This window comes from Hypanus sabinus, chromosome 6, assembly GCF_030144855.1.
Source record: "Hypanus sabinus isolate sHypSab1 chromosome 6, sHypSab1.hap1, whole genome shotgun sequence".
Classification (NCBI taxonomy): Eukaryota; Metazoa; Chordata; class Chondrichthyes; order Myliobatiformes; family Dasyatidae; genus Hypanus; species Hypanus sabinus.
The window spans coordinates 162,262,023-162,289,136 of NC_082711.1; the positions used below are offsets into that span (position 1 = coordinate 162,262,023).

At 38.7% G+C, this 27,114-nt stretch overlaps 1 protein-coding gene across 1 annotated transcript in view; it reads right to left on the reverse strand.

Annotated features, from left to right (window-relative positions):
* Window positions 1-8,382: 8,382 nt before the first annotated feature.
* The window catches only part of ankrd13b (ankyrin repeat domain 13B), a 456,195-nt gene continuing 437,463 nt past the window's right edge, over window positions 8,383-27,114 (reverse strand). The window contains exons 15-16 of the mRNA XM_059971419.1: window positions 23,987-24,063; window positions 8,383-8,823 (exon numbers count right to left, since the gene is read on the reverse strand). Of these exons, the coding sequence (XP_059827402.1) occupies window positions 8,628-8,823; window positions 23,987-24,063 (273 nt within the window). The 3' untranslated portion in view covers window positions 8,383-8,627. The remainder of the gene's footprint in view (window positions 8,824-23,986; window positions 24,064-27,114) is intronic.

Below are 27,114 nucleotides of genomic sequence, written 5' to 3' on the forward strand. Positions count from 1 at the left end.
ATAATACATTGGCATAAACAATTGTCATTATCCTCTCTTTATGTCAATAAATAACCTCGTCAAGATTTTGACTTACTCTGACTGGGGCAGAACCTTGGATCATAATAAATTTCTCAAAAGACTTGGAGAAATGTGCCATAAATTTTACAGGCAGTGGATAATTCTTTGGACTGAAATGGTTACTACAATAACAGGTATAGGGTATTTGATTGCTAAATAGTTGCTATGTATTTATTAATCAGGACCACAGATCCGTATTTGCTTGAAAGAAAAATACTATTTTTTTCTGAAGAAATGATGTGGAGATGAATCATATAGTCAAATATAAAGTCAGATTAGTATTTTACCCATGGTTAGGCTTGGGGGATAATAATTTACACCTCCAAATGTTTGTGTTACCACACACACACACACACACACACACACACACACACACACACACACACACACACTTATTTCCATTGTCAATAGTTAGAATTCATTAATAAATGGACCAAGAGCTAAAGGTTTAAAATGGAGCAGGCAGCCTAAGAATATGTATTTTTAAGTTTCTATATTATGTAAAAAATTAACACAATTATTTAAAGATTTATATTATAAATGTATACATAATTGTTATCATCTTTTAATAAATCGATTATATTCAGTCATTGATAAGTTGTCTGTCCCTATATCTCAAATGGAAAAATGTCCAATCTTAATGATCAAAATCAATGCCAAAAATGAAATTAGAGATAATGAACAAATTCTGCCAAGACTAATCATGCTATTCAATGCCTATGTGTTGTAAGGGGTATGTTTGCTTCATATTTTTTTAGAAAAGTAACTAATCATGAGTAAAATTAAGGGGAAAAATTTATTTTTGCTCAAAGCCACAACTGACTGGAAGAATTATTGTTGCTTTAAATTGAGATGGAAATGCTAGAGTGCCATAAATTGAACAGGTAATTGCTTTAAGTTTTCCCCAGTTAATAAATCTCTGCCATGGGGTTTCTGTCTGTAATAGGAAACTCCCCTTCAAACTATCTGCTCCTTACCACAAAGTGACATTTCATTGGCAGTGTGATGCGGGGATTTTACATGTAAAATTGGACAATTGTGCTATAAGGTAATTTGATTCATGTTTTAAAATCTGAGCAGGTGAGGGAACATGTGGAGCGTGTGACCTTTGATAATAGCCTATTGGTTGATTATGATGTCACCAGTCCTGGTTTGGGTCAACTACCAAGGTTTCACTATCTAGAGGTTATTATGAGCCTAATGAGATATATTTTTTCTTTTCTAAATATGCATTCATTTTTTTTACTTTTTCTTAATGTCAGCTTCAAAATTTGAACATCTTATATTTGGAACATTATGTAAAACTGTGAAGAGCAGGAAGTATTAATTCCAACTGCCCTTCCCTGAATGTAATGCCAAGTAGCTAACACTGGGATCAAGGCACAGTTGGCTCCATGCTCCTATACTTGTGCTATAAAAGTTTTTCCAATGAAAGAGTTAAGCAACTCTATGTTACTTTGTTTAAGTATCATTTAAAGGTTAAAAAGTACTTGGAAGTACAATGTATAAAATGAAGTCATGCCTCAAAAATTGTAGGAAAACCGTGGGTTCAGACATAAGTGACTTAGCATTCTACGATTCAACTATTATTAATAATTGTGTGGTTCAGGTAATCTTTATCTTGCTCTAAGTTTTAAACTACAGCTAATCCTTTCCTTTTTGAATTTATCTAACTGTTGTGAACTGATCTTCATGCACACACACACACGCAGAGTTGGATCTGAAAAAATGTGGCAACATGTTTGAATTCCTCATAAGTTCTTTAGAAGCACCTTCTCCTGGTGGAGGATCCAAAATGGGAGGAAATAGGGAAGAAAAGTTAAATTACTAGTTAATAAACAATTAGATTAATTGCCCTACCAGCTGCACTGCATGGGGGCATTAGAGCCAGATTCCCACTTGGAACTTGGCCTGAGCAGAATGGGTTTTTGTTTAGCATGTAAGCCAGAGCTTTGAAAAATGTAATTGCATTTGTTTTTTGTAGGAATCTGAAAGAAAAAGCTAGAAACAGAGGAAACACATCAGGGCAACGATGCTTCCATATTTCAAAAATATTGATCAAGAATGTGTTCAATATCTTTGGCCCAGTCCATTCTGAGCAGCAGTACTGTGGTCTGGGTGCATGAGGACTTTGAGAAATACACTCAGGAGGCTCTGTCCTCAAGCATTTCTTAAAGCCTTTGACACCTGGTTGTAAACATTGAGTGTTTTTTTAAAAAATAGTTTTCAAATGCTTTTTTGCAATTAATATACATTTAAAGCTTTTAACTTTGAATAAAATATATTTTAAAATTAATTTTTTGAATGATTAAAAAAATAATGTTAACTAAAATCACCTAAATATTTAAAATATTAAATTTAAGCAGAATATATTTTTAAAGTGACTCCTAACTTGGAGCCTTAGCATTGAAGTCAGTGGGGTGCTGTATCCTTTGCCAGGTGTAGCTCAGTGTGAGATAGTTTCCCTGTACTATTGCTGGGGAGGACTGAGCTCCACCATGGGATTTTGTTGTTTTTGTCAGATCCCTGGCATTGGTCAGTGAGGTCTGGCCCAAAGAATTAATTGGTGGAGGATTCAGGAGCTTCACATTGAAGGGAAATATAAGACTTGAAGTGGGCATATTATAATTCATAACAAAGAATATTGGAAATAGGGAAGTATCTCCTTTACTTTCCTGCCTTTGGTGTGCTTAAGCCAAATGACCTAGGAAGGAAAATGAGTGACAAAAATCTTCAATTCTCCACACCGTGGCTTTGGATTATCATCTCATCAGAATACCACACTCAGAATTGAATACTGTTGGTGCTGACAGTTGTAAGTATTTCATCTGTTCTTTAACAATTCAACTCTGTGTTTTCAAATAATTATCTTGGCACTAACCTGGTTAGAATTTAGAATCTTTTTCCGCTGTATTAATTTTCTAGCATGTATTTATTTTTATAGATTGTATTCCAGAATATTCAGTGAGATAATCAGAAGTCCTTTACTGTTAGATTGGCAAATCTTAAACAACACTACTCTGAGAAATGGCTCCATCATACATGTTGCAGAAGAGAAAAAGACACAACGTGCAAGAACACCATACCAGTCCAGGCTGAATTCCTCAAGATTTAAACACATGATAGGCATCAGGAGTGTTGCTTTCATATAATCTGTTCCTGTGTCCAAAAAAAAACTTGGGAATTGTATGTGACTTCATTTAGAATTGTTTAAGTTTGATCAATGTTTGTTGCAGTTTGAAATCCTGAATAAAGCTGGGTTGTAATGAAAATACTCTATACAAGTCTTGCAAACCAAGCTGCCATCTGTTTTCATCTGGCAGCTGCATGCAGAGTGCCTTCAACAGTTGAGTTCATGCCTGCCTTAAGTCTGATTCAATATTCAATTGGGAGCATTCTTACTTGGAATGCTTTGCTCTACAGCAATGTTGCTTGATTTCAAGAAAATTATGTGTAAAAAAGAGTTCCTTCATTCGTGCTTGAGTTTATTTACTTAAAATGAAATGAATAGTGACTGAAAAAAATTGTGGTAAAGTCTCTCATGAACATGATGTGTCTCCAGTTGTATAAACGAAGGGATGGTGCTGGGTTACACTCTCTGATAAGTTGTTACCCATCAGTTCCCATTGGGTTGGGTGGCAGAGGGGCATATAACTGTTCTGGTAAACATTATTAATTTATTTATGATGCCAGCAACCAGAACAAATCTTCCTCTTCCCTTTAATGAGAATATTATCCCCACGTAATGTTTAAAGGAATCTGTAAGCATGACACACAAAAAAATTACGCAGATGGCAAAAATAATAAATTACTAAGGAAGCTAAATGCCAAATCAGAGGGCCCTCCAACTTTCCTACAACTCACCGTAGACCAAAATACCCCATTAATATATTCAACGTAACAGCAGCACAGATGTAAGATAGCACAAACTGATTTCAACTTTGCATCACCTTTCAATATGTACAAATCAAATGTTCGAAACTCTACTGAAAATCATCCATCCATGTAGATATCAATCACACTTTGTCTTTCACTTTGGCAGAGCTGAAATGAATAACTTCACTGGGAAATGGCAGATAGTGACGTAAAACATCAGCCCGAAGCACATTTACAAGAGGGCTCAGTGGCAGCATGAAGTGCGATTGAATTGTAGAGTTTATTTTTGGGCCCTCTGCTGAGGTATTGTCATGCAGGAACTGTACTTAGTAGAATTTAAATCTTTCACTTAAAGAGGTTTTTTTTATATTAAAAAAAATTGAATTAGGGAAAACTAATGGTCCCACAACTCACTGATCTTATCCCGGTGAGATTGATAAACCAATTTACTGTGCTCCTGGTGCTGGTCTTAAAGGTCCATGTGAAACATAGAGATCATGTACTAATTTGGGAACAAACCCTTTTTTTAAAATATGGAAGCACATACATGTAATTAACACAACTGAAAAACATCTATAACCTCTTAATTAATATTCACCTTTATTCTACTGTCTTTTATTTTAAGGTGAAAGTTTGTCATTAAAATTGATCTAATTTTATGGGCAAAATAATGAACCATCTGAAATGATTAAGCCCAAAATATTATAAAATTAAAAATGCCATAATCTTTAGAATTAGAAAATTTCATCATCAGTTCCAACCAGTTTGTTCCTTTACATCACCACGCTGAGTATATAATTTCTCTATTGTCCTTACTAAATTTCTTCATATCCTGTGTTTCAAGGGTCTGCCTTAAGTGTAAAAATATTAGGGTAGAAATTCATCTGTTAAGGGGGATGGGATGCATTATAATTCCTTCACTGCAATGGATCTAAATGTGAGGAGGAGTGAGGAATGGGTGGGTGTTCTAGCTGCTTAATATTAACAAGCAGAGAAATTTCTTTCATTGTTACTTCTAACTGGAATGTTCTTCATTCCCCTCCCCCCCACCTGCTGTCTTCATGCACACTCCATCTCTGGTGTTCATGGGATAAACGTTCACTTGCTATATATTCAACTTCAGTTGTTGGTGCTTGGTCGTTGCCATAGCATCAGTTGCCTGCTGCATTCCCCTTGTGTTTCTTCACTTCCATTGACTTCAATGGCCAAAGAAACCTTTCTACTCCTACAACAATTAACTGCCCCCGATGAGATAAGAGCATTATAATCTCTACCATTAAGCAGCTTTTACAACTGGGCCATTTTTTTCCACTGCATAAATTACAAAGATGCTGATGGACAACATATTCAGTGGCCTTGATAAAATTAATGAAATCTTTGGAAGATTAAATCAGTAAAACTTACTGATAAATGATTATTAACTGTTTATTCTTGGGAGGTAACAATCACTCAATATTACCATGAATGGACCACTATTTGGCTAAACTCTGAATCTTGCAGTCATATTGTATCAACACTAATCTATTTTTCCATAGAGAATTTTTATCATTATCTAATGGATTAAACATTTTATGATGCCTATAATACCAATTGCTGATACGTAGCACATCCTTCATTGCAACTGCAGATAGACTTATTATTCTGATGAATAACACTGCAATGAATGTACTTCTGAAAATGATTGCCCAATGACAATACAAGCCAGAACTATCCTTCCAGTTTATGGTTCAATAGACTTTTCCATCGATGTAAGATGAGGAATGTGTTTCAGCCCTATAAATATAATTCTATTGATCAGACTGATATTCAAAGATAAACACACAAAAAAATTTGCAGATGCTGGAAATTCAAAGCAATGCACATAAAAGCTAGGTGAGAAGGGGAAAGGGCTGTAGATGAAGGATTCTGATGGCAGATGAGAGTGGACCATAGGAGAAAGAGAAGGAGGAGCACCAGGGGAAGGTGATAGTTAGGTGAGTAAAGGTAAGAGGCCAGTGTGGGGAAAGGGGAGGAAAAATGAAATATCAGAAGGAGAAATTGGTGTTCATGCCATCAGGTTGGAGGCTACTCAGATGGAATATGAGGTGTTGCTCCATCACCATGAGAGTGGCCTCTTCATGGCTCAAGAGGAGGCAATGGACTAACATGTTTCAATGGGAATGGGAATAGGAGTTTAAATAGTTGGCCACTGGGAAATTCCATTTTTGATGGATGGAGTGGTGGTGCTCAAAAAGCAGTCTCCAAATTTACAATGGGTCTCATCGATATAGAGCAGGCCACATCAGGAGCACCAGGTACAATAGACAACCCCAACAGATTCATGGGTGAAATGTTGCCTCACCAGGATGGACTGTCTGGGGCCCTGAATGGAGATGAGTCCATTAGCAGGGATAAGAGTGAGGGATGAATGGGCAAGGGAATCATGGAGGGACTGATCCCTGTGGAAAGCGGAGAGTTGGGGGGAGGTAAACGTGTGTTTGGTGCTAGGATCCCTTGAGAGACGGTGGAAATTGATGAGAATGATGTGTTGGATGCGGAGACTCATGAGGTGGTAGCTTAGAACAAGAGGAACTTTATCCCTCTTGAGGTGACAAGAAGATGGGGTGAGCACAAATGAAGGGGAAATGGAGGTGATACAGGTGAGGGTAGCATTAATGGTGGAGGAAGGGAAAACATTCATAGATGCTATTTGGGATGATTCACAATGATTACTTCTTTTAACAGAAGTTTAGATAAGTGCATCAATGGATAAGGTGGACTATGGTGCAGGCTAGGATTGATGGGACTAGACAGACTAATTGTTGCACAGACTTAGATGGGCTGAAGGGTCTGTTCCTGTGCTGTAGTACTTTATGATTCAAAGACTAGGTACCTTTCTGTCCTTTCTTTCTTCCTTTTCTTGTACATCTTTCATTCTATTCCCTGGCTGTACACCTATCACAGGAATTTCATTAAGATCCACAATTTTCAAATACATTTTCTACTGGGTTTAGTCATATGGTCACTCCAACAAGAAGTGCCAATATCTTTCACAAGGCTCTTCATTGCAACACATACTAATTACTCCCACTGAATTAACCATTCAAAGAAAGGATGCTGAAAGGAAGACTTGGAAACCATCACATAATCAAGGCATGGCAATCATGAAATAACATTAGGCTGCATTTTCCAATCAGATCTGACTGAAATCTAGTTTATTTTTGTGCTCCACTGATCTTTGTTTTGAAACCAAACAGCGAGTTCAAAGTCCTATCATTAAGATTTAGTCCACTTCAAAACCAATAGCTTCTTACAGCTGTTGGATTTTCAACAATGTACTCTGAATGTGAATGTGCTCATGCCAAGTTGGATCTGAGAACTGGTGGCCCTGTGAACTGAAGATTAACCTCCCACTAAAGAAAACTGCTGTATGCTCAACTGCTATGTTTTGCTTCTGAAATTGAAGTCAATGTTAATAGTATTAGATCAGATGATCAACAAAAACAGTTCAATTTTTCCATGAATCCAGATAATGTGCATTTCTGCAGTTTATTAATGGATTCTAACATTACCACCATGAAATCCATAAGGACTATATGATCCAAAAACTAAGTAAGCTATTATCAACTATCGAGGTCAGTAAAGACTATGTAAACATCTGTCAAATTTGTACAATAGAACTAAAAATTACATTTCAGGAAAAACCTGATTTTCTGATTCAGAATCTAAAATTGTAGGTTGGAAGTAATTAATTCAATGGAACTAATTCAAGTTAATCTAAAAATTGAAGCTAAGATTTTTTAAATATTTATTTCCATGGGTATTAATTCACTAAACTCTCCAGACTTAGTAAATTAGTCTCATTGCATTAACTATTGAAAGAAAGAGAAGCTTAAGGAAATGTTGGCATCAATGGAAATCCTAACCATTGCTCACAGAATCAAAGTATGGCCAACATAATTTGACATTAAGCTGAATTTTCCATTTCAACCTAACTTAAGTCTAGTTTTGGTTTTGTGCTACTCTGATCTATATTTTATGTTAATTATAGTTTGGTCCACGTTGGAATCAACAATTGATTGAAGTTGGATTCTCGGCAAGGTACACAGTGCAGTGATTCTACACTTATGATGACAAACACAGATGCACCATCTTCTACTGCACTGCTGTGATGGTGCTTCCCATTTCCAAGTGTCCTTGCAAGAAATTGTGCTATAATATTCTGTATTTTCTGCAAGATGATCTTCAACTACCTGTTTTGCTAGTGATCATTGCTAGCTGCCAAGTGAATCAAGAAGATCTTTAAGCTTTCTTTATGAGCACAGTTAAAATGTGCACCATATGGGTACAAAAACGATTTCCAAACAGGATGCCAATTCCCTGTAGGAATCTCAATTTAGACGGATGAGGATCTACTGATCATTTTCCAATGATAGAAAATTTAGCTGTAAGCATCTGTCAGTCAGCGATTACTCTTGAGTCAAAAGACAGTAGAATAAAGTGTGGGGTGTTCAGGCATATCTTAAAGTTGCATTTTCAACCATTAGTTGTAAAACTGTAAATCAGCCGTGAACTCTGATTTTCACTTGGCACTCCTTTGTGCCCAATAGTAATGCATGGACTTGTGACCTTACCTATCGTCTTTTAACTTTGACTTCTTTTAATATTTAAAAAAACTGTTGTGAAAGAAAGAGTAAGGAATAGTGGTGGTACTATTTCTCAGTGAGTGAGAGTTGAATAATGCGTTCCAATTCTTCCTCCTCCTGCTGCTTTCGTTTCTCGACCTCCTCTTGCTCTTTTGTGGAGAGTTCCATGGCGAGTCGCAACTGCTCATCATAGTTGGGGTAGAGTTGATTGCTGGGTATGTGCTGGAGGCTGGGCTGACCCATATGGTTGTGTTGTGGGGTTCTGAAAGATTAATGTACAGAGTTAGAAACATAACTGCCTGGGAGCTTTCTTTTGGAACATCCTACAGTGCATGAGAAAAAAGGTAGACCTTTACATATCGAAGAAGATTTTCTCATTTGAAATTTAGCAAATCTATTAATCCTTTGCAGAGTGCCACCATGCACAACTGAAATTCAGAAAGAAAATCTAACAAAACACAAATGTACCTATTTCTTCATGTGAATTTTACCCCTCAGTGTTTCAGTAGTACTGCACTATATTTGAAACTAAGGTTTAACAGCAGTAATGATTAACTCTCATCTGCACTCTCTTCTTGCACAATTACAGTTAAAATCTATAATTCAGGAAGCAGTTCCCATGGGTTTTATTCACTGCACTTGGAATCTCAAAGTCCATTACACTTTTAGGGCAGATAACTGAAAACCTATTTGCGATTTCTCTTCAAAACTCTCAGAAATGCCACAATAGAAATCAAGTACTTTTCAAGTGTGTCCAATTATAGGAAAGATCCTCTCCACATCAACTCTATTGAGGCCTTTCAACATTCAACAGGGTTTAACGAGAGTCCTCCTCATTCTTCTAAGTACTTTTCAGTTGTCTAAAAACTAAACAGTTCGTAAAATGTGTAAAGTATATTAAAAGTGTTGCAAACCACTGAAAGTTGGGTATCCAGAAAGATAACCATAAGACCACAAGACATAAGAGCAGAATTAGGTCTTTTGGTCCAATGAGTCTGCTCCACCATTTGATCGTGACTGATCCATTTCCCACTCAACTCCATTCTCTGGCCTTCACCCTGTACCCTTTTATGTCCTGACCTATTAAGAATCTATCAACCTCCAAATTAAACACCTAGCCTCCAAAGCCACCTGAAGCAACAAATTCCACAAATTCATCACTCTCTGGCTAAAGAAATTCCTCCTTATCTCTGTTCTAAGTTGACATCCCTCCAGTCCTCGATTTCCCAATTATAGGAAAGATCCTCTCCACATCCACTCTATTGAGGCCTTTCAACATTCAATAGGGTTCAATGAGAGCGCTCCTCATTCTTCTAAATTCCAGCAAGCACAGGCCCAGAACCATCAAATGCTCCTCATACGGTAAATCTTTCTTTCCCACAATCATTTTTGTGAACCTCATTCAAACCTTCTCCAATGTCAGCACATTTTTTCTTAGATATGGGGCTCAAAACTGCTAACAATATTCCAAGTGAGGCCTCAACAGTGCCTTATGCAACCTCAACATTACATCCTTACTTGTATATTCTAATTCTCTTGAAATGAATGCTAACATTGCATTTGCTTTTTTCATCAATGAATTAACCTGCAAGTTATCCTTTAGGGAATGCTGCATGAGGACTCCCAAGTCCTCTTGTGCCTCATATTTTTGAATTTTCTCCCTGTTTAGAAAATAGTCTAAGCTTTTATTCCTTCTACCAAAGTGCACGATCATACAGTTCCCAATACTGTATTCCACCTGCCACATCTTTGCCCATTCTCCTAATCTGTTAAAGTCCTTCTGTAGCCTCCCTCTTCCTCAACACTATCTGCCCCTCTATCTATGATCATATTGTTTGCAAACATGGCCACAAGGCCAACAATTCCATTGTCCAAATGACTGACACACAAAGTAAAAAGTATCAGTCCTAACACAAACCCCTGTGGAACACCACTAGTCACCAGCAGCCAATCAGAAAAGGCTCCCTTTATTTACACTCTAAGCCTCTTGCCAATTTGCCAATGCTCTATCCATGCTAATATCTTTCCTGTAATACCATGGGCTCTTATCTTGCTAAGCAGCCTCACGTGTGGCACCTTGTCAAAGGCCTTCTGAAAATCTAATACACAATATTCACTGCCTCTCCTTTGTCTATCCTGCTTGTTAATTCCTCAAAGAACAGAATGAGGTGGAGGATAAATGCATGACTGAGGGATTGGAGCAGGGATTCAGATTTCTGGATTACCGGGACCTTTTTTGAGGCAAGTGTAACCTGTACAAAAAGGACAGATTGCACTTGAATCACAGGGGGACCAATATCCTGGCGGGGAGGTTTGCTAAGGCTATTGGGGAGAGTTTAAACTAGAGCTGAAGAGACAGAGGAAGAGACGGTTGGCTCACAAATAGAGAAAGCTTGGAGACAGTGCAAGAGGGAGGATAGGCAGGTGATAGGGAAGGGACGCGCTCAGACCGATGGTTTGAGATGTGTCTAATTTAATACAAAGTGTATTATGAACAAAGCAGATTAGCTTAACGTGTTGATCAGTACTTGGAGCTATGATGTTGCCATTACAGTGACTTGGATGGCTCAGGGGCAGGAATGGTTACTTCGAGTGCCCGGCTTTAGATGTTTCAGAAAGGACAGGGAGGGAGTCAAAAGTGGTGGGGGCATGGCACTGTTGATCAGAGATAGTGTCATGGCTGCAGAATAGGAGAAAGTCATGGAAGGATTGTCTACGGAGTCTCTGTGGGTAGAAGTTAGTAACACAAAGGGGTCAATAACTCTACTGGGTGTTTTTATAGACCTCCCAATAGTAACAGGGACATCGAGGAGCAGACAGAGAGACAGATTCTAGAAAGGTGTAATATAACAGGGTTGTCATAGTGGGAGATTCTAATTTCTCAAATATTGATTGGTATCTCCCTAGAGCAAGGAGTTTAGATGGGGTGCAGTTTGTCAGGTGTGTTCAGGAAGGTTTCTTGACACAATATGTAGATAGGCCTACAAGAGGGGAGACTGTACTTGATCTCGTATTGGGAAATGAACCTGGTCAGGAGTCAGATCTCTCAGTGGGAGAGCACTTTGGAGATAGTGGTCACAATTAGAACCATAGAACCATAGAACACTACAGCACAGTACAAGCCCTTCAGCCCTCCATGTTGTGCTGGCCCATATAATCCTTTAAAAAAGTACTAAACCCACACCACCCATAACCCTCTATTTTTCTTTCATCCATGTGCCTGTCCAACAGGCTCTTAAATACCTCCTAATGTTTTAGCCTCCATCTCCATCCCTGGCAAGTCATTCCAGGCACTCACAACCCTCTGTGTAAAAAACTTACCCCTGGTGTCTCCCCAAAACTTCCCTCCCTTAATTTTGTACATATGTCCCCTGGTGTTTGCTATTGGTGCCCTGGGAAACAGGTACTGACTACCCACCCTATCTATGCCTCTCATAATCTTGTAGACCTCTATCAAGTCCCCTCTCATTTTTCTATGCTCCAAAGAGAAAAGTCTCAGCTCTGCTAACCTAGCTTTATATGACTTGTTCTCCAAACCAGGCAACATCCTGGTAAATCTCCTCTGCACCCTATCTCCTTTGCCATAGCACTGGAGAGGGATAGGAACAGACAAATTAGGAAAGCGCTTAATTGGAGTAAAGGGGAATATGAGGCTATCAGGCAGGAACTTGGAAGCATAAATTGGGAACAGATATTCTCAGGGAAATGTACAGAAGAAATATGGCAAATGTTCAGATGATATTTGCTTGGAGTTCTGAACAGGTACATTCCAATGAGACAGGAAAAGGATGGTAGGGTACAAGAACCATGGTGTACAAAGACTGCTGTAAATCTAGTCAAGAAGAAAAGAAGAGCTTATGAAAGGTTCAAAAGGCTAGGTAATGATAGAGTTCTAGAAAATTATAAGGCTAGCAGGAAGGAGTTTAAGAATGAAATTAAGAGAGCCAGAAGGGGCCATGAGAAGGCCTTGGCAGACAGGATTAAGGAAAACCCCAAGGCATTCTACAAGTATGTGAAAAGCCAGAGGATAAGATGTGAGAGAATAGGACCAATCAAGTGTGACAGTGGAAAGTGTGTATGGAACCGGAGGAGATAGCAGAGGTACTAATGAGTACTTTGCTTCAGTATTCACTATGGAAAAGGATCTTGGCGATTGTAGGGATGACTTACATCGGACTGAAAAGTTTGAGCATGTAGATATTAAGAAAGAGGATATGCTGGAGCTTTTGGAAAGCATCAAGTTGGATAAGTCACTGGGTCTGGAAAAAATGTAACCCAGGCTACTGTGGGAAGTAAGGGAGGAGATTGGTAAGCCTCTGGCAATGATCTTTGCATCATCAATGGGGATGAGAGAGGTTTCGGAGGATTGGAGGGTTTGCGGATGTTGCTCCTTTATTCAAGAAAGGGAGTAGAGATAGCCCAGGAAATTATACAAACGTATGTTTGTAGATCTGTGAGTCCTACTTCACGTGTCAGTAAGTAGATGGAAAAGATCCTGAGAGGCAGGATTTATGAACATTTGGAGAGGCATAAAATGAATAGGGAAAGTCAGCATGGCTTTGTCAAAGGCAGGTCATGCCTTACAAGCCTGATTGAATTTTTTGAGGATGTGACTAAACACATTGATAGAGGTAAAGCAGTAGATGTAGTGTATATGGATTTCAGCAGGGCATTTGATAAGGTACCCCATGAAAGGCTTATTGAGAAGGTAAGGAGGCATGGGATCCAAGGAGATCTTGCTTTTTTATCCAGAAATGGCTTGCCCACAAAGCGTGGTTGTAGACAGGTCATATTCTGCATGGAGGTCAGTCACCAGTGGAGTTCCTCAGGGATCCGTTCTGGGACCTTTACTCTTTGTGATTTTTGTAAATGACATGGATGAGGAAGTAGAGGGATGGGTTAGTAAGTTTGCTAATGACACAAAGGTTGGAGGTGTTGTGGATAGTGTGGAGGGCTGTCAGAGGTTACAGCGGGACATTAATAGGATGAAAAACTGGGCTGAGAAATGGCAGAGATGGAGTTCAACCCAATTAAGTGCGAGGTGGTTCATTTTGGTAGGTCAAATATGATGGCAGGATATAGTATTAATGGTAAGTATCTTGGCAGTGTGGAGGATCAGAGGGATCTTGGGGTCTGAGTCCATAGGACACTCAAAGCTGCTGCGCAAGTTGACTCTGTGGTTAACCTTCATCAACCATGGGATTGAGTTTAGGAGCCGAGAGGTAATGTTACAGCTATAGAGGACCCTGGTCAGGACCCCATTTGGAGTACTGTGCTCAGTTCTGGTTGTCTCACTACAGGAAGGATGTGGAAGCCGTAGAAAGATTGCAGAGGAAATTTACAAGGATGTTGCCTGGATTGGGGAGCATGCCTTATAAGAATAGATTGAGTGTACTCAGCCTTTTCTCCTTGGAGCAATGGAGGATGAGAGGTGACCTGATAGAGGTGTATAAGATGATGAGCGGCATTGATCATGTGGATAGTCAATGGCTTTTTTCTAGGGCTGAAATGGCTTACACGAGAGGGCACAGTTTTAAGGTGCTTGGAAGTAGGTACAGAGGAGATGTCAGGGGTAAGTTTTTTATGCAGAGAGTGGTGAGTGTGTGGAATGGGTTGCTGACTGATGGTGGTGGAGGTGGATACGATAGGGTCTTTTAAGAGACTCCTGGATAGATACGTGGAGCTTAGAAAAATAGAGGGCTATGGGTAACCCTAGGTCATTTCTAAGGCAAGGACATGTTTGACACAGCTTTGTGGGCCAAAGGGCCTGTATTGTGCTGTAGGTTTTCTATGTTTCTAAGTTTCTGATTCCAACAGATTTGTCTGGCAAGATTTTCTCTGAAGGAAACCACGCTGACTACGACCTTTTTTATCATATGCCTTTAAGTACCCTGAAACCTCATCTTTAATAATCAATTCCCACATTCTCCCAACCACTGAGGCCAGGGTAACTGGCCTATAATGTCCTTTCTTCTGCCTCCCTGCCTATTTGAAGAGTGGAATGAAGTTTGCAATTTTCCTGTCCTCTGAAACTATGCCAGAATCTAGTGATTCTTGGAAGATCATTACTAATGCATCCCCAGTCTCTTTAGCTAATTCATTCAGAACCCTGGACTGTAGTCCATCTGGTCCAAAGGCAAATATCAATTTGATATTTATCTTTAGACCCTTCAGTTTCCCCAGCACCTTCTCCCTAGTAATAGCAACTGCACTCACTTGTGACCCCTGACACTCTTACACTTCTGGCATACCACTAGTGTCTTCCATAGAGAAGACTGATGCAAAATACTTATTCAATTTGTTTGCCATTTCCTTGCCCACATTATGATCTCTCCAGCTTCATTTCCCAGTGGTCTGATATCTACTCTCACCTCTTTTACACTTCAAATATTTGAAACACTTTTGGTATTGTCTTTGACATTATCAGCTAGCCTACCTTCATATTTCATCTTTTCCCTTTTTATGGCTTATTTTAGTTGTCTTTGATTGTTTTTTAAAAGCTTCCCAACCTTCTAACACCTAACTAATTTTTGCTCTAATAAATGCCCTCTCTTTTGCTTTTATTTTGGCTTTGACTTACATCATCTTGCCTTTAGAATACCACTTCTTTTTTTTAGATGTAGCTATCCTGCACTTTCCAATTGCTCCCAGAAACTCTGGCCATTGCTGCTAGTGTCCCCTTCCAATTAACTCTGGTGAGCTCCTCTCTCATGCTTCTGTATTGCCTTTACTCCACTGTAACACTGATACATTTAACTTCAGCTTCTCCCTCTCAATTTGCAGGGTGAATTCTATCATATTATGAATACTGACTTCTAAGTGTTCCTTTGCCTTAAGCTCACTAATCAAATCCAGTCCATTACACAACATCCAATCCAAAATAGCTGATTCCTTAGTGGGCTCAACCACAAGCTGCTCTAAAAAGCCATCTCATAGGCATTCTACAATTTCTCTCTCTTCAAAATCATCACCAACCAATCTGTACTTGAATGTTTTTGAATATGCAAACTGCTGTTGAGAAGGATGATTTTGATCTAAGAGTATTTAGCCTCTTTAGATACTCATAAAAAGTTGGGTACATATGGATGGAATACAGGGAAAAGTAAGAAAATACGTTTAGTTTTTACCCTCCTTGATATTAGATACTAGGCAATTGGTTCACTTCTCAATTATCACTAGAATTGGACTAAATAGTCCCAGTCTTACAGTTAACTCCAAAGCATTGCACCTCTATAATTTTGTGGTTGTCTACCTTTGTCAAAGAACTGAAAGTTCACCTAAAGTGGCTAAGCAAGTGGATCAAATGGTAAAAAAGGTGTGTGACATGCCTGTCTCCATTTTTAGGAGTGTTGAATTATGTGAGCAATGAAGTCTTGCTGCAGCTATATAGAACTTTGGTCAGACTGCACATGGAGTTTTTATTGCTCATTGTAGAAAGGAGGTGAAGACTGTGGAAAGGGTGAAGTATTCTTTACCAAGATGCCTGGATTAGAGGATATGAACGCAAACGAGAAGTTGGACAAACTTTGGGTATTCTTACAAGGGCATCGGAGGCTAAGGAGGATATTAGATACAGAATAGAGGATATTAAAATTATTAGATAGGGTAAAGAGTCAGAATATTTTACATAGGATAGAAATGTGAAACACAACAGGAAATATTTTTAAGGTTAGAAGAGGAAAATTTAAAGGAATTTTAGGGACAAGTTTTTATGCGGAGAGAGAGGTAGGTGACTAGAACAGATACCAGAGGTGGTAGTGGAAGCAGGCATTTTGGTGGGGTTTGAGAGGCTTTTAGATAGGCACATAAATATGGAGCAAATATGATACACAGGAATAAGACATTCAGTATTCAGCAGTTGTCTAAAATCTAAGGATCAGCACAACATCATGAGCTAAATGGCCTGTCCTGTGTTGTATGTTCTATGTTCTAAGTCCATATCAAGTACTAGAAAATGCCAATCTTACATTTTCTAGTAGTGTGTATTTTTTTAACTTGACTGTTCAGATTCAGGTTGAAACTTTTGAAATTTTTAACAATTGTTAATATTAATTTTTATTAAGTGGCCAAATACAAGCTTGCTGCTTTCCTAGACAACAGGACTGCTAATAAAACAGCCAGAGTCACATAATGTAATGCAGCAACACACAAAATGCTGGGGGAGCTCAGCGGGTCAGGCAGCATTTATGGAGGTAAACAGACAGATACATTTCAGGTCAAGAACCCTTTTGCTCCATAGATGCTACATTTGATCCACTGAGTTTGTGTGTCGCCCAGATTTGTAGCATCTGCAGTCTTTCGTGTGTGCCATTGTTTCGAGGTACAATTTGGTCAAGCACTAATGTTAAAGCAGAAGTATATACAAGGTCCTTTTGATATTACCTTAGCAAGAAGACATGGAGAGTTCATAAATATACAATCAGAATAAAGCTTTAAAGTCACCTCAACCCAATTTGACAAATTTAAAACCACTTCAGCCCAACAAAATGAAGCACCTATGGAGAAAGGGAAATTAGATCTACAGAGCTAGAATTGCAAATGATACTTATAATATCATATGGTCTGGCATTATGTTTATTACAGGTATAGGTGACTCCTTTACATTCCTTCATTTTTATTGGGTGCCAATGAGTGCCTTTGGACCTGTAAAGACCATACTGCCAAAGAAAATCATGATACTGTATCAGGCTGGTTCTCAGCATCAGTGTATAAGAGCAAGGGAATCGGTTCAGAGCTAAAAAAAATCCAGAGGCCCCCTCTCCATTCTTACCTTTAACCCTCTGAGCACTGAAGGACTTTTTTTTAATCTTCTGAAAAACAAACATGTTTACCATCATATAGATAGATATCCTCACAACGATATTGCAAGAATGATAATTTGGCAAAAGAAATATAATGCAAACATTGGTGGAAATGTACAGATGGGCCAAACAGAATCAAATTATAGAATCGTTATGACACACGTCAAGGCTATTCAGCCCAATTAGTCAGTGCCAGTTCCAAATGGGGCAATTCTAGTAGAAGCCTCTTTCATAGGGTGTGCAAAAAGAAAGGAAAGTTTGGATATGTAACAGTTGTGTTTCTTAAGTGAGCGGATATTGCATACCTTTGGGAACTGAATGCATATCACGGGTTCCTTGGTAAAAACGAGAATGAAACTGATATTTCTATACTTCCAGATACACACTTTCAAGACCATGTCACTGTAATTTCTAAGTTTTTGGAATTACAGAACAGAAATGGTTGGAGATACACTACAATTCTCAAAACATAAGCAGCAAACACACAGGCCCTTTGAATCAAGTCCGTGCCAATCTCCAACTGTCTATTTACTCTAATCCTACATTAATTCCAAATTAATGTAGGTGATTAAATCTCCTCACGTTCTTTTCAGCTCCCCCAGGTTCTACTAGCTACTTACATTCAAAGAGCAATTTATAGTGACCAATTAACCTAGAGATCTACCATACTGTGCTAAAGCCTTAGGCACATGTAAAAAAAAATATGTAAAGTGAAGATGCTTTCAAAATAATGAAATTAAAAGTTTCTAAATTTAAAAATAATACAATATCGAGCAGAAAACGGTAAAAAAAACTAAATCAAATCAATATTTGGCATGACCACCCTTTGCCTTTAAAACTGCATCAATTTTCTTCGGTACATTGTCGTGTAGTTTGATAAGAAAATCGGCTGAAGGCACAAATTGAACCTGAATCTCCAGGTTGCAAGGCAACAACTCAACCAGATGCGCTGCTGTGGTACCCAGGCAGCATCTATGGAGAGAGACGCAGCCTTAACATGAAACATTGATCCTGCTCCCATCTTCACAGAGGATGCACGTGCAGTCACTTCAGTATTTTATTTTATTTATTTATACAGCAGCAGGCCCAATGAGCCTATGCCACCCAATTATACCAACAAAATCAATTAGTCTTTGGAATGTGAAAGGAAACTGGAACACTTGGAGGAAACCCACTCAGTTACTGGGAGAACATACAAATTCCTTACAGGCAGTGCCAATTCATACCTGGATCACTGGTGCTGCAATAGTGTTATGCTAACTCCTATGCCACCCCTAATAATAAGTCTCAATTTTGATTTTACAGTATTTGTCGTTTTAAGATTTTCAATTATGTTAATGTGCAATACAATCCTTGCATTTGTTGGAAACAGGGAGGAAATTCCCAAATTGTTGAAACATACAGTACATTCAAATATCCTTTAATGTAAGAACCAAAAAATCTCTGGCAGTGTTTAATGAGATGCTCTGTCTTCAAGACTAGTTATTTAATATGAACTGCTTAATTCAATTGCAGCTCCAGCACCGTGTTCAATCTAAATTCGGCAGCAAGTAATATTGCTCACCAGAGGGCAGCTGTATAAGCTTTAATGGATGCTGCAGTGCCTGTTATATATGCCGGAATGCACGGGAGAGCTGCATCTCTCCATCGGGCACTTCTCCCAAACCATCTGGAGGGATAGGCGGACGCATGATCAAAGTAACTTACAATGATCACAATTCATCATTTTGACTTCAGCAGCTAAAATTCTGCCTGAATGATCAAAAATTCCTGAAGTCATTATGCTTAAAAAAAGAAAGCAGCATCAGCATTTAAGTATTGATAGCAGTCAAATAAATTGTGGACTCTGCCTTTTCCGGAGGCACACCTTGTCTCAGATGAAATGTGCGCTTACTGAAATAGCACAGAAGACAAGGCCACTGGATTTCTTTTGGCTCTGAATCTTTGCATAAGTCTTATGATAAATTAGCTCTGCTCACAATTACATAATCTTGGGTTTGGGAGATTGCAGTACCACTATATATTGATATTCAGTCTAGAGCTCCATACACAGGAGATATTAACAGATCAATTTTAGTAATGCTATCTTTTGGGCTTTTGATCTGTACAATCTGATTTAAGACCCTTATCACTTATTACTTATTTGTTTGTAGCCTGCTGGAAATGATTCACTCTTTTATCTATCCCTTCAAGTGAATGACCTCAATTTCCTTCATCACACCTAACTTAAAAGCACTGTACAGATTTCACAGGCTGAGAAAATGTTTTGAAAACTTCAGACAAACTTCATGGACTCAATCAATCTTAACAAACTTCAACAAGGCAACAGGGATATACATTTTAAAAATGGTACTGAGGAGGGAAAGACCTGCTGGTTTCTAAGGCGCTGGGTGGATTTTTTTTTTGTTGTAAATTGATGCTTCATTGTATTGCTGTCCAGATTCATTGTTCACACCGTTAAGTTGCTTTCTGCTGTCAAAAGTATCCAGATGTTAAATCTTTGTTGGAGAAAATTCAAGTGACATTCATTAATAATGCATTCTTGCGTCAAGGTCAATGCTTGGAATAAAGGGAAATGGTAATAGGGTGGGTAGAGAAGCAAGCAGAATCATAATTGAATCATGGATCGGGCTTGCAGGGTCACTTGACTGACCCCAACTCCTTTTTCTGACGTGCGACTAATTCACTACCCATACCACTTCAGAGAGAAATGGATTGTGAAGCCTACCTCCAGAGAGGCTCCCTTCACTCAGTTACCATGCCATATTAGATTTTTGAGTCTAATCCATCTAAAATTTGAATGCATTATAACACTGCTCCTGATCTATTTATTTATTTGGGGAGAGCCTGATTCATGATAATTCTGATAAAATGTTGCTTTTAAAAGACAATTTTCATCCTGAAAATATGTCTGTGAGGTAATTTTTGAAACAGTGAAATTTATTGTGTCACCAACAGTAACTGGCTGCTCGTATTGCATAAGTGATTCAAAGCTCGGGAAAATCTGGGATTCTGCATGTTTAATGTTGTGGCGTTCGCCGAGCTTGGCAATTAGCTTGCAGACGCTTCATCATCAGTCGAGGTGACACCCTCAGTGTGCAGTTGTTGGTGTTTCTCTCTGCAAGCTGTATAAATGTGAGCACTCCCAGAGAGAGACACCAACAAATGCACCCCGAGGATGTCTCCTCAAATGGTGTTGAGACGTCTGCAAGCTAATTGCCAAGCTTGGCAAACACCACAGCATCAAACACTTCAGCCCAAGCTACCAGTATTCACGAACATCCTAAGTTCTGACAGATTTAACTGTCAATTCCCATCTCATCAGCTAACCTGCTGGAAGGTCATCTCATATCTGAAAGGAAGACTTTTCAGGTAATTAAATGTGCTTTAATATAGCCAAACACTTCATTATTGAGTAAACTGGAATTTTATCAGAAGATCTGATATCGTTACGATAGCACATCTGTATATTAGGGAGTACTCAAGACACCGGAACAGCAAAATATATGAAACTACCATTATCCATTCTGGATATTTGACTGATTGTAAAATGATCAAGGAACCCAATGTAAAATATGTAAGACATCTTCATGTATAATTTTAGCCATTTAGAATTTACCTACTTCTACTTCAACAGACATTAAGTCCCAGTTAATTTCAAATAATTTAATATACTAATCTCCATGTAATGCATGAAATCCAAAATATGGAAAGATATTGGCAATTTCCTCAATGTGGACTGTTCAAGAAAATAATCTTTATTAGTGATAGTGGGATAAATAATACATTATATTACTAATGTTAGTGGATATTACTGTTTAAGTAAATTGGATTTGAGATAATTATCAGAGAATATTGTTTGAAATTAGCTATAATGACATCTTCACATTAAGACTTGACCTGCAGTCATGAATTATAGAGCAATAGACTGCATTGTGGAAACATAAGTGAGTACAATATGCTTAGTGAGTTAAATCGGTTAACCATTTGTGGGTTGCAGGTGTTATGCTTTAAAATGGCCTTCCACTTCCAATAGAAGGTACCATCCTGTTTTTAAAAGTTTGATGTACCATTTCTTCCGGAGGTAGATTGTGTAAAAAGGCGTAATGGCGAAAATAGATATCTGACAAATGTGTCTTTGAAGTAAAAACAAAAAATATAATTAAGTTCTTCAGTCTTCAAAGGGTTAACTGTGAAGGGCCAAAGATTAAAGGAGAGAAACTGAGCACTTAATTGAAGAGAGGGCATCAGCCACAGGTTCTCTGCGTTCATGAAGCAAAAGGCAACACACTGTGTTGGAGCAACTTTACACGTCAAGTTACAGGCACTGTTTACTGTTATAAACCCAACAGCATTAGGCATTGAAGGTTTCACATCAGATTCAATCGGTGGTGCAAGTGACCTGACACTTTTTGTGAAATTTGGCATAGTCTGAAGGGGAAATTCTGACCTAAGCTTCCTTTTTTCTGTTCAATTGTAATCAATATAAACTAATCAAAGGCAAACACGTGCAAATTGAAGCCCTCATTAGAAAGCATTGGCAGGGTCCTGAGCATTGTCAACTATTGGAACTTGCTGCCAATGAAAATAAATCAATCTTCTGAATGTTTTCTATGAAATTTAAAGGAATTAAAAGTGCACCTATCATAGGTATTGGAAAAGTACATTTGCCTAACATAATGGTTTGAGCTTCTTTATCTCCCAGAGGCAGCCATCAAAACTGTTTAGTGCTTGTGTATTTATAATTATTAGAGAATTATTTAAGCCTACATCATAATTACTGGTGACATTTATTGCATGATTACAATAAGGTTGAGGATTAATATTCTTTGACGCCTTTGCCACATGTCATTCAGTGAAGTTGAACAACTTCTCAGATGAATCTTAATTCTTTCAGTTTTTGACACCTCGATGAGACTCAGAGTGTTGATAATGGGTCACTGGATTAGATGTTTGTCACCAAACACAGGGTGAATTTGAGCTTAATTGCCATCCACACAAGTCTGGTAATACCTGCCAGAGTCTCTTGAAGCTCTTAGCCTTGTTCTCTTTGCCTTTATACGAATGCTGTTGGGATGCTGTTAATAGAGTTCATTTGGAAAACTTTGACTTGTGACAGCGCTCCCAGAATTGACTGGGTACAGCAGACTGCGAAATGTCAGTGCAAATCTCTGTGGTCTCTTGGCACACACAGATATCACTGTCATAAAGACAACTGCTTTTTTTATCTGCACAACCCTGGCCTTGCAGTAAATTAATCTGTCAGAAAACTCTCCATTATCTTTTCAACAGATATCAGTGGCCTGTAAAGTTTTCATTGCTCCCTGAAACCTATTATTAATTGTGTGGAAGTTTATAACTTTGTGGCAGTATGAACACACTAGAATAAAAGTAATCTTGATATTGTATGAGTTATGGTCGAATTGCCTTTCTGCTGTAGGATCATTTTAGCACAAAATCCTGGTGCTATTTGCATGCCTGAGCTTAGCAGTTGTAATGAGGGGTCTTCTGCAGACTTTGTATCTTTGTACCATCATATGAAATACTTGGTGTCTAGAACTTCTGGTCCTGGCACAGGAACTACCAAGCTTTGCCTCCTAGAGTGCTTATCCATAGTCATGTCACCCCATCTCTTTGGCAGAAGACAATGAATGTGCTGCACTGTTCTAAGATTAAACTTGGCAGTATACCATCTGTGGCATATTCTGAATGACTTGTTATGATACTGTGATTGGGACAGATCAGCCAAATATATTGGAATTTACCTAAAAATCCTCCAAGAGGACCACAACCTTGTTGTGGATTGGAGGCTTGTGTGCCTCAATGACCTGGAGAGCTATGTTGGCTGGAGTCAGGGCTTTAAGCTTTGGCTTTTGGTAGGGTCACCCATGCCAAATAGGTCAAAGGTTGGAGGCCAGACTAAGAGTGGTCCTCTGATCCTCCAGGCGCGGGGGCTCACTGCAAAAACAAATTGTTACGGAAACGGCAACGAAGTATGCTTCTACATCTGAGTTTGACAGTATTCCTGAGCCTCCACCCAGGATTTACATGACTGACAGCAGTGAAAACAGAGAGGAAGCTACTGACATGACGAAGGAAGCCTTGTGCACCACCAGAAATTGAGGACCTTCATTGCTGCCCTAAACGCCAGTGACGTGACAGTCAGTGAGTTACCTAAAAATGTTTACCCAACACAGTTGGGCAACATTCAGAACTTAATTCATGGTGTAATTGAAATGCAACCAGCATCACTGCACATCATTCTTTCTAAAATTAATGTGAGTTTTAGGTTGACATAACATCAAGGCATTGACTGATGTTTTACAATTAATTCTTTGCAACTCTACAGCATAACATTTCCCTAACATACTAATTCAATACAACGAACCAGAGGTTCTTTGACTGTTTTGGTAAACCCTTTCTATGTGGCTAAAACAACAAATGATGCTTCAAGACAATCAAATTCAAATGGTTGTTATTGACTTCATCCCTGACAAGCCCCCAATGGGAATGCTGTACCAGAAATGGATTTATAACAGTAAGGAATGAGGTGCCTGCAATCCACATATAAAGCCTTGAAGCACTAAATTCCGGAATTAATTATTCTTTATGAAACCTGCGTACCTTTCTCCATTCCTCTCCTCACAGGTCATGGGGCGTGTTCCTGGCTTGCTATTGGTCAATGCTTCCCAGATGGTCACCTGGAAAGAAAGGATGAAAAGTTTGTGAATAGCGTTGGAAACATGTTAAACAGTAAAAAAAAATCATTATCTTAGGTTCCGTCTGGTCTTTTAAAACCCTGGAAGTCCCAATTAATCTTAAGACACTTGGGTCTTTGGTTTTTCTCTTCCTTCTTTGCCAACTTCTACTCTTTGCTCCGCACTGTACATCTGATGCCTGCTCTATTCATTCAAAGTGAATACACAGACAAATCAACCCACCCATTAAATTAAACATACATGTCCCACATATACTACTTTGCAAGCATTTACAGGAAAATGAAAGATATACAATAGAATTTGTGAAAAAAAATACAATCAGTAAAAGAGACTAACAAACACCCAAGTGTGAGAAAAGGACAAATCGTGCAAATAATATATATTTTTTAGTAAGTAAATAACACTGAGATCATGAGTTGCAAAGTCCTTGAAAGTCAGTCTGTATTTTGTGGAGTCAGTTCAGTGCTGAGCTGAGTGAAGTTCTCAATGCTAGTTCAGAAGCCTGGTGGTAGGAGAGTATTAATTGGGACCTATGGCTTCTGTACTTCCTGCTGAATGATAGTGAGAAGAGAACATGATGGATGATGAGATCCTAGATGCTGCTTTCTTGTGGCAACACTCCTTGGAAATGAAGGGTTTTAACTGTGATGAACTGGGCTATATTCACCAATTTATGTAGACTTTCCCATTCCTGTGCATTGCTGTTTCCATATCAGGTCATGATACAACCAGGCAGGATACTCTCCATAGTACATCTGAGGAAAGGTTTCAAAGTTTTGGATGATATGCTGAAACTAGGCAAACTTCCTAAGAAAGTAGAAGCTCTGTTGTGCCTTCTTTGTGATGGGACTTATGTGCTGGTCCCAAGACATCTCTGATATGGTAACACTAAAGAATTTAAAGTTACTGATTCTCTCCACCTCTAAGCTGCTAATGAGGACTGGCTCATGGACCTCTGGCTTCGTCCTCCTGTAGTGAATAATCAACTCTTTGGTTCTGCTGCCGTTGAGTGAAAAGTTGTTGTTGTGGCTCCATTCAACCAGATTTTCAACCTCCCTCCTATATACTAATTTGTCCCCACCTTTGATTCGGCCATCAACAGTGGTGCCATCAGCAAACTTTAAATGGCATTGGAGTTGTACTTAGCCACACAACCCTAGGTATAAGGTGTGTCAAACAGGGGGATAACCTTAAAGGAATTATAGCAAATATGGTCCCAGTAAGTTTAAATGGAGTATGGAAAACAGAACCAGGTACATGGGAACCACAGCAACTTCATCTGTTGTGCCAGGTGCTGAGACATCAGGACTTCTGAATCGTGACATAGGAATTATTTGATTTTCACTATAGTACCCTCACATTTTCAAGGTGCTCCTACACAACAGAAAGTACACTTGCATGTACAAAAGTACTTTGATAAGAATCTACAAATGTGCTAAGCTGAAGAGGCTACAGAATTGAGCATAGAGGATATACTATATCAACACAGACACGCCAATTTTATGCTGTCAGCTAATTTACACAAAGATATTGTGCAGCTAGCATTAACCGGATTCTTAAGTGGCCTCATTTCCCAGCTGGGAGCTTATTGCGGAGTGCCCAGCACCAGTTTACTCTCGTACAGAGGAAATGCAGAAAGAAGCCAATATCAGTGAGCACATCCTTCCGGAACGGCAGAAACCTTAAACTCTCTTAGTGGTGAGATCTACATTGATAGGTTATTCTGTAAACACTACACTAGGCGTAATCATTAGTCTTTCTCCCTTTACTTCCCTCCCTCTTCCAATAACTTGTGTGCCCCCTACTTGAGTTCCTTGTCAAGCTGCATTGCAAAGGAAATGACTTCTAATGGATCTTTGCCTGGGAGAAATTATGGAGGAGGATAAAACTGACACCAGGAGCTGAATGGCTCAATCTCATCGCTTTATTCCAGACTGAAATGGTCTTGGAAAAATGCAAATCTGTCATCATTACTACCGTCAATGATATTTCTGTAATTTGCAAAATAGCCTTCAAGTGAAGTGACTTGACTGCAACTTATTAAGAACAATCAACATCTTGTTGTGAACTCAAATTACAATTATAATGAATATAGAGACACTAGAGAAAATGACTTACAAGTGTTACACTGGAACTGACAGATAAAAACCATTGAGAATTGGTGAAAAGGCTGAAGCATACTTAACAGAGGTCTTCAAAATGATGGAGGGTTTACATCGGGTTGACGGTGACAGGATTTTTTCCACTTATGGTGAAATCTGTAAAGATTTTTGCCATACTTAAGTTTGCTGGTGACACCACTGTTGTTCCGGAATCAAAGGAGGGAAATTTCTTCTCCCTGAATCTGGCTGAATGATGCTCAACAATAACCTCTCAATCAATGTCAGCAAAACCAAAGAGCTGATTATTGTCTACAGGAGGAAGAACCTTGACTGGTTGCATCATGTCCTGGTATGGAAGCACCAAAGCCCAAGAACAGGAAAGCCTACAAAAAGTAATCGAAGCAGTCGTGTCCATCACAGGAAAAAGGCCTCTCCACTATTGAGCAAATCTACAAGGAGCACTGCCCCAAAAAAACAGTGTCTATCGTCAAAGACCCACAACATCCAAGCCATGCTCCCTTGTTGTTGCTGCCATCAGGAAGGAGCTACAGGAACCTTAGATCCCACATAATTAGGTTCAAGGACAGTTATTACCCTTCAATTATCAGGCTCCTGAACCAGCATGGATAACTTCACTCACCTCAATACTCAACTGTTAGATTCACTTTCAAGGACTCTACAACTCATGCTCTCAGTATTATTTATTTACTATTTATTATTATTGTGTGTTTCGTTTTGTATTTGTACAGTTTGTCTTCCCTTTAACATTGGTTGTTTGTCATTGCTTGTTTGTGTGTAGTTTTTCATTGATTCTGTTTTATTTATTTCTTCTTTTGTGTATGCCCACAAGTAAATCAATCTCAGGGCAGTATATGGTGATGTATACGTACTTTGATAATAAATTTACTTTTGACATTGAAATTCAAAACTT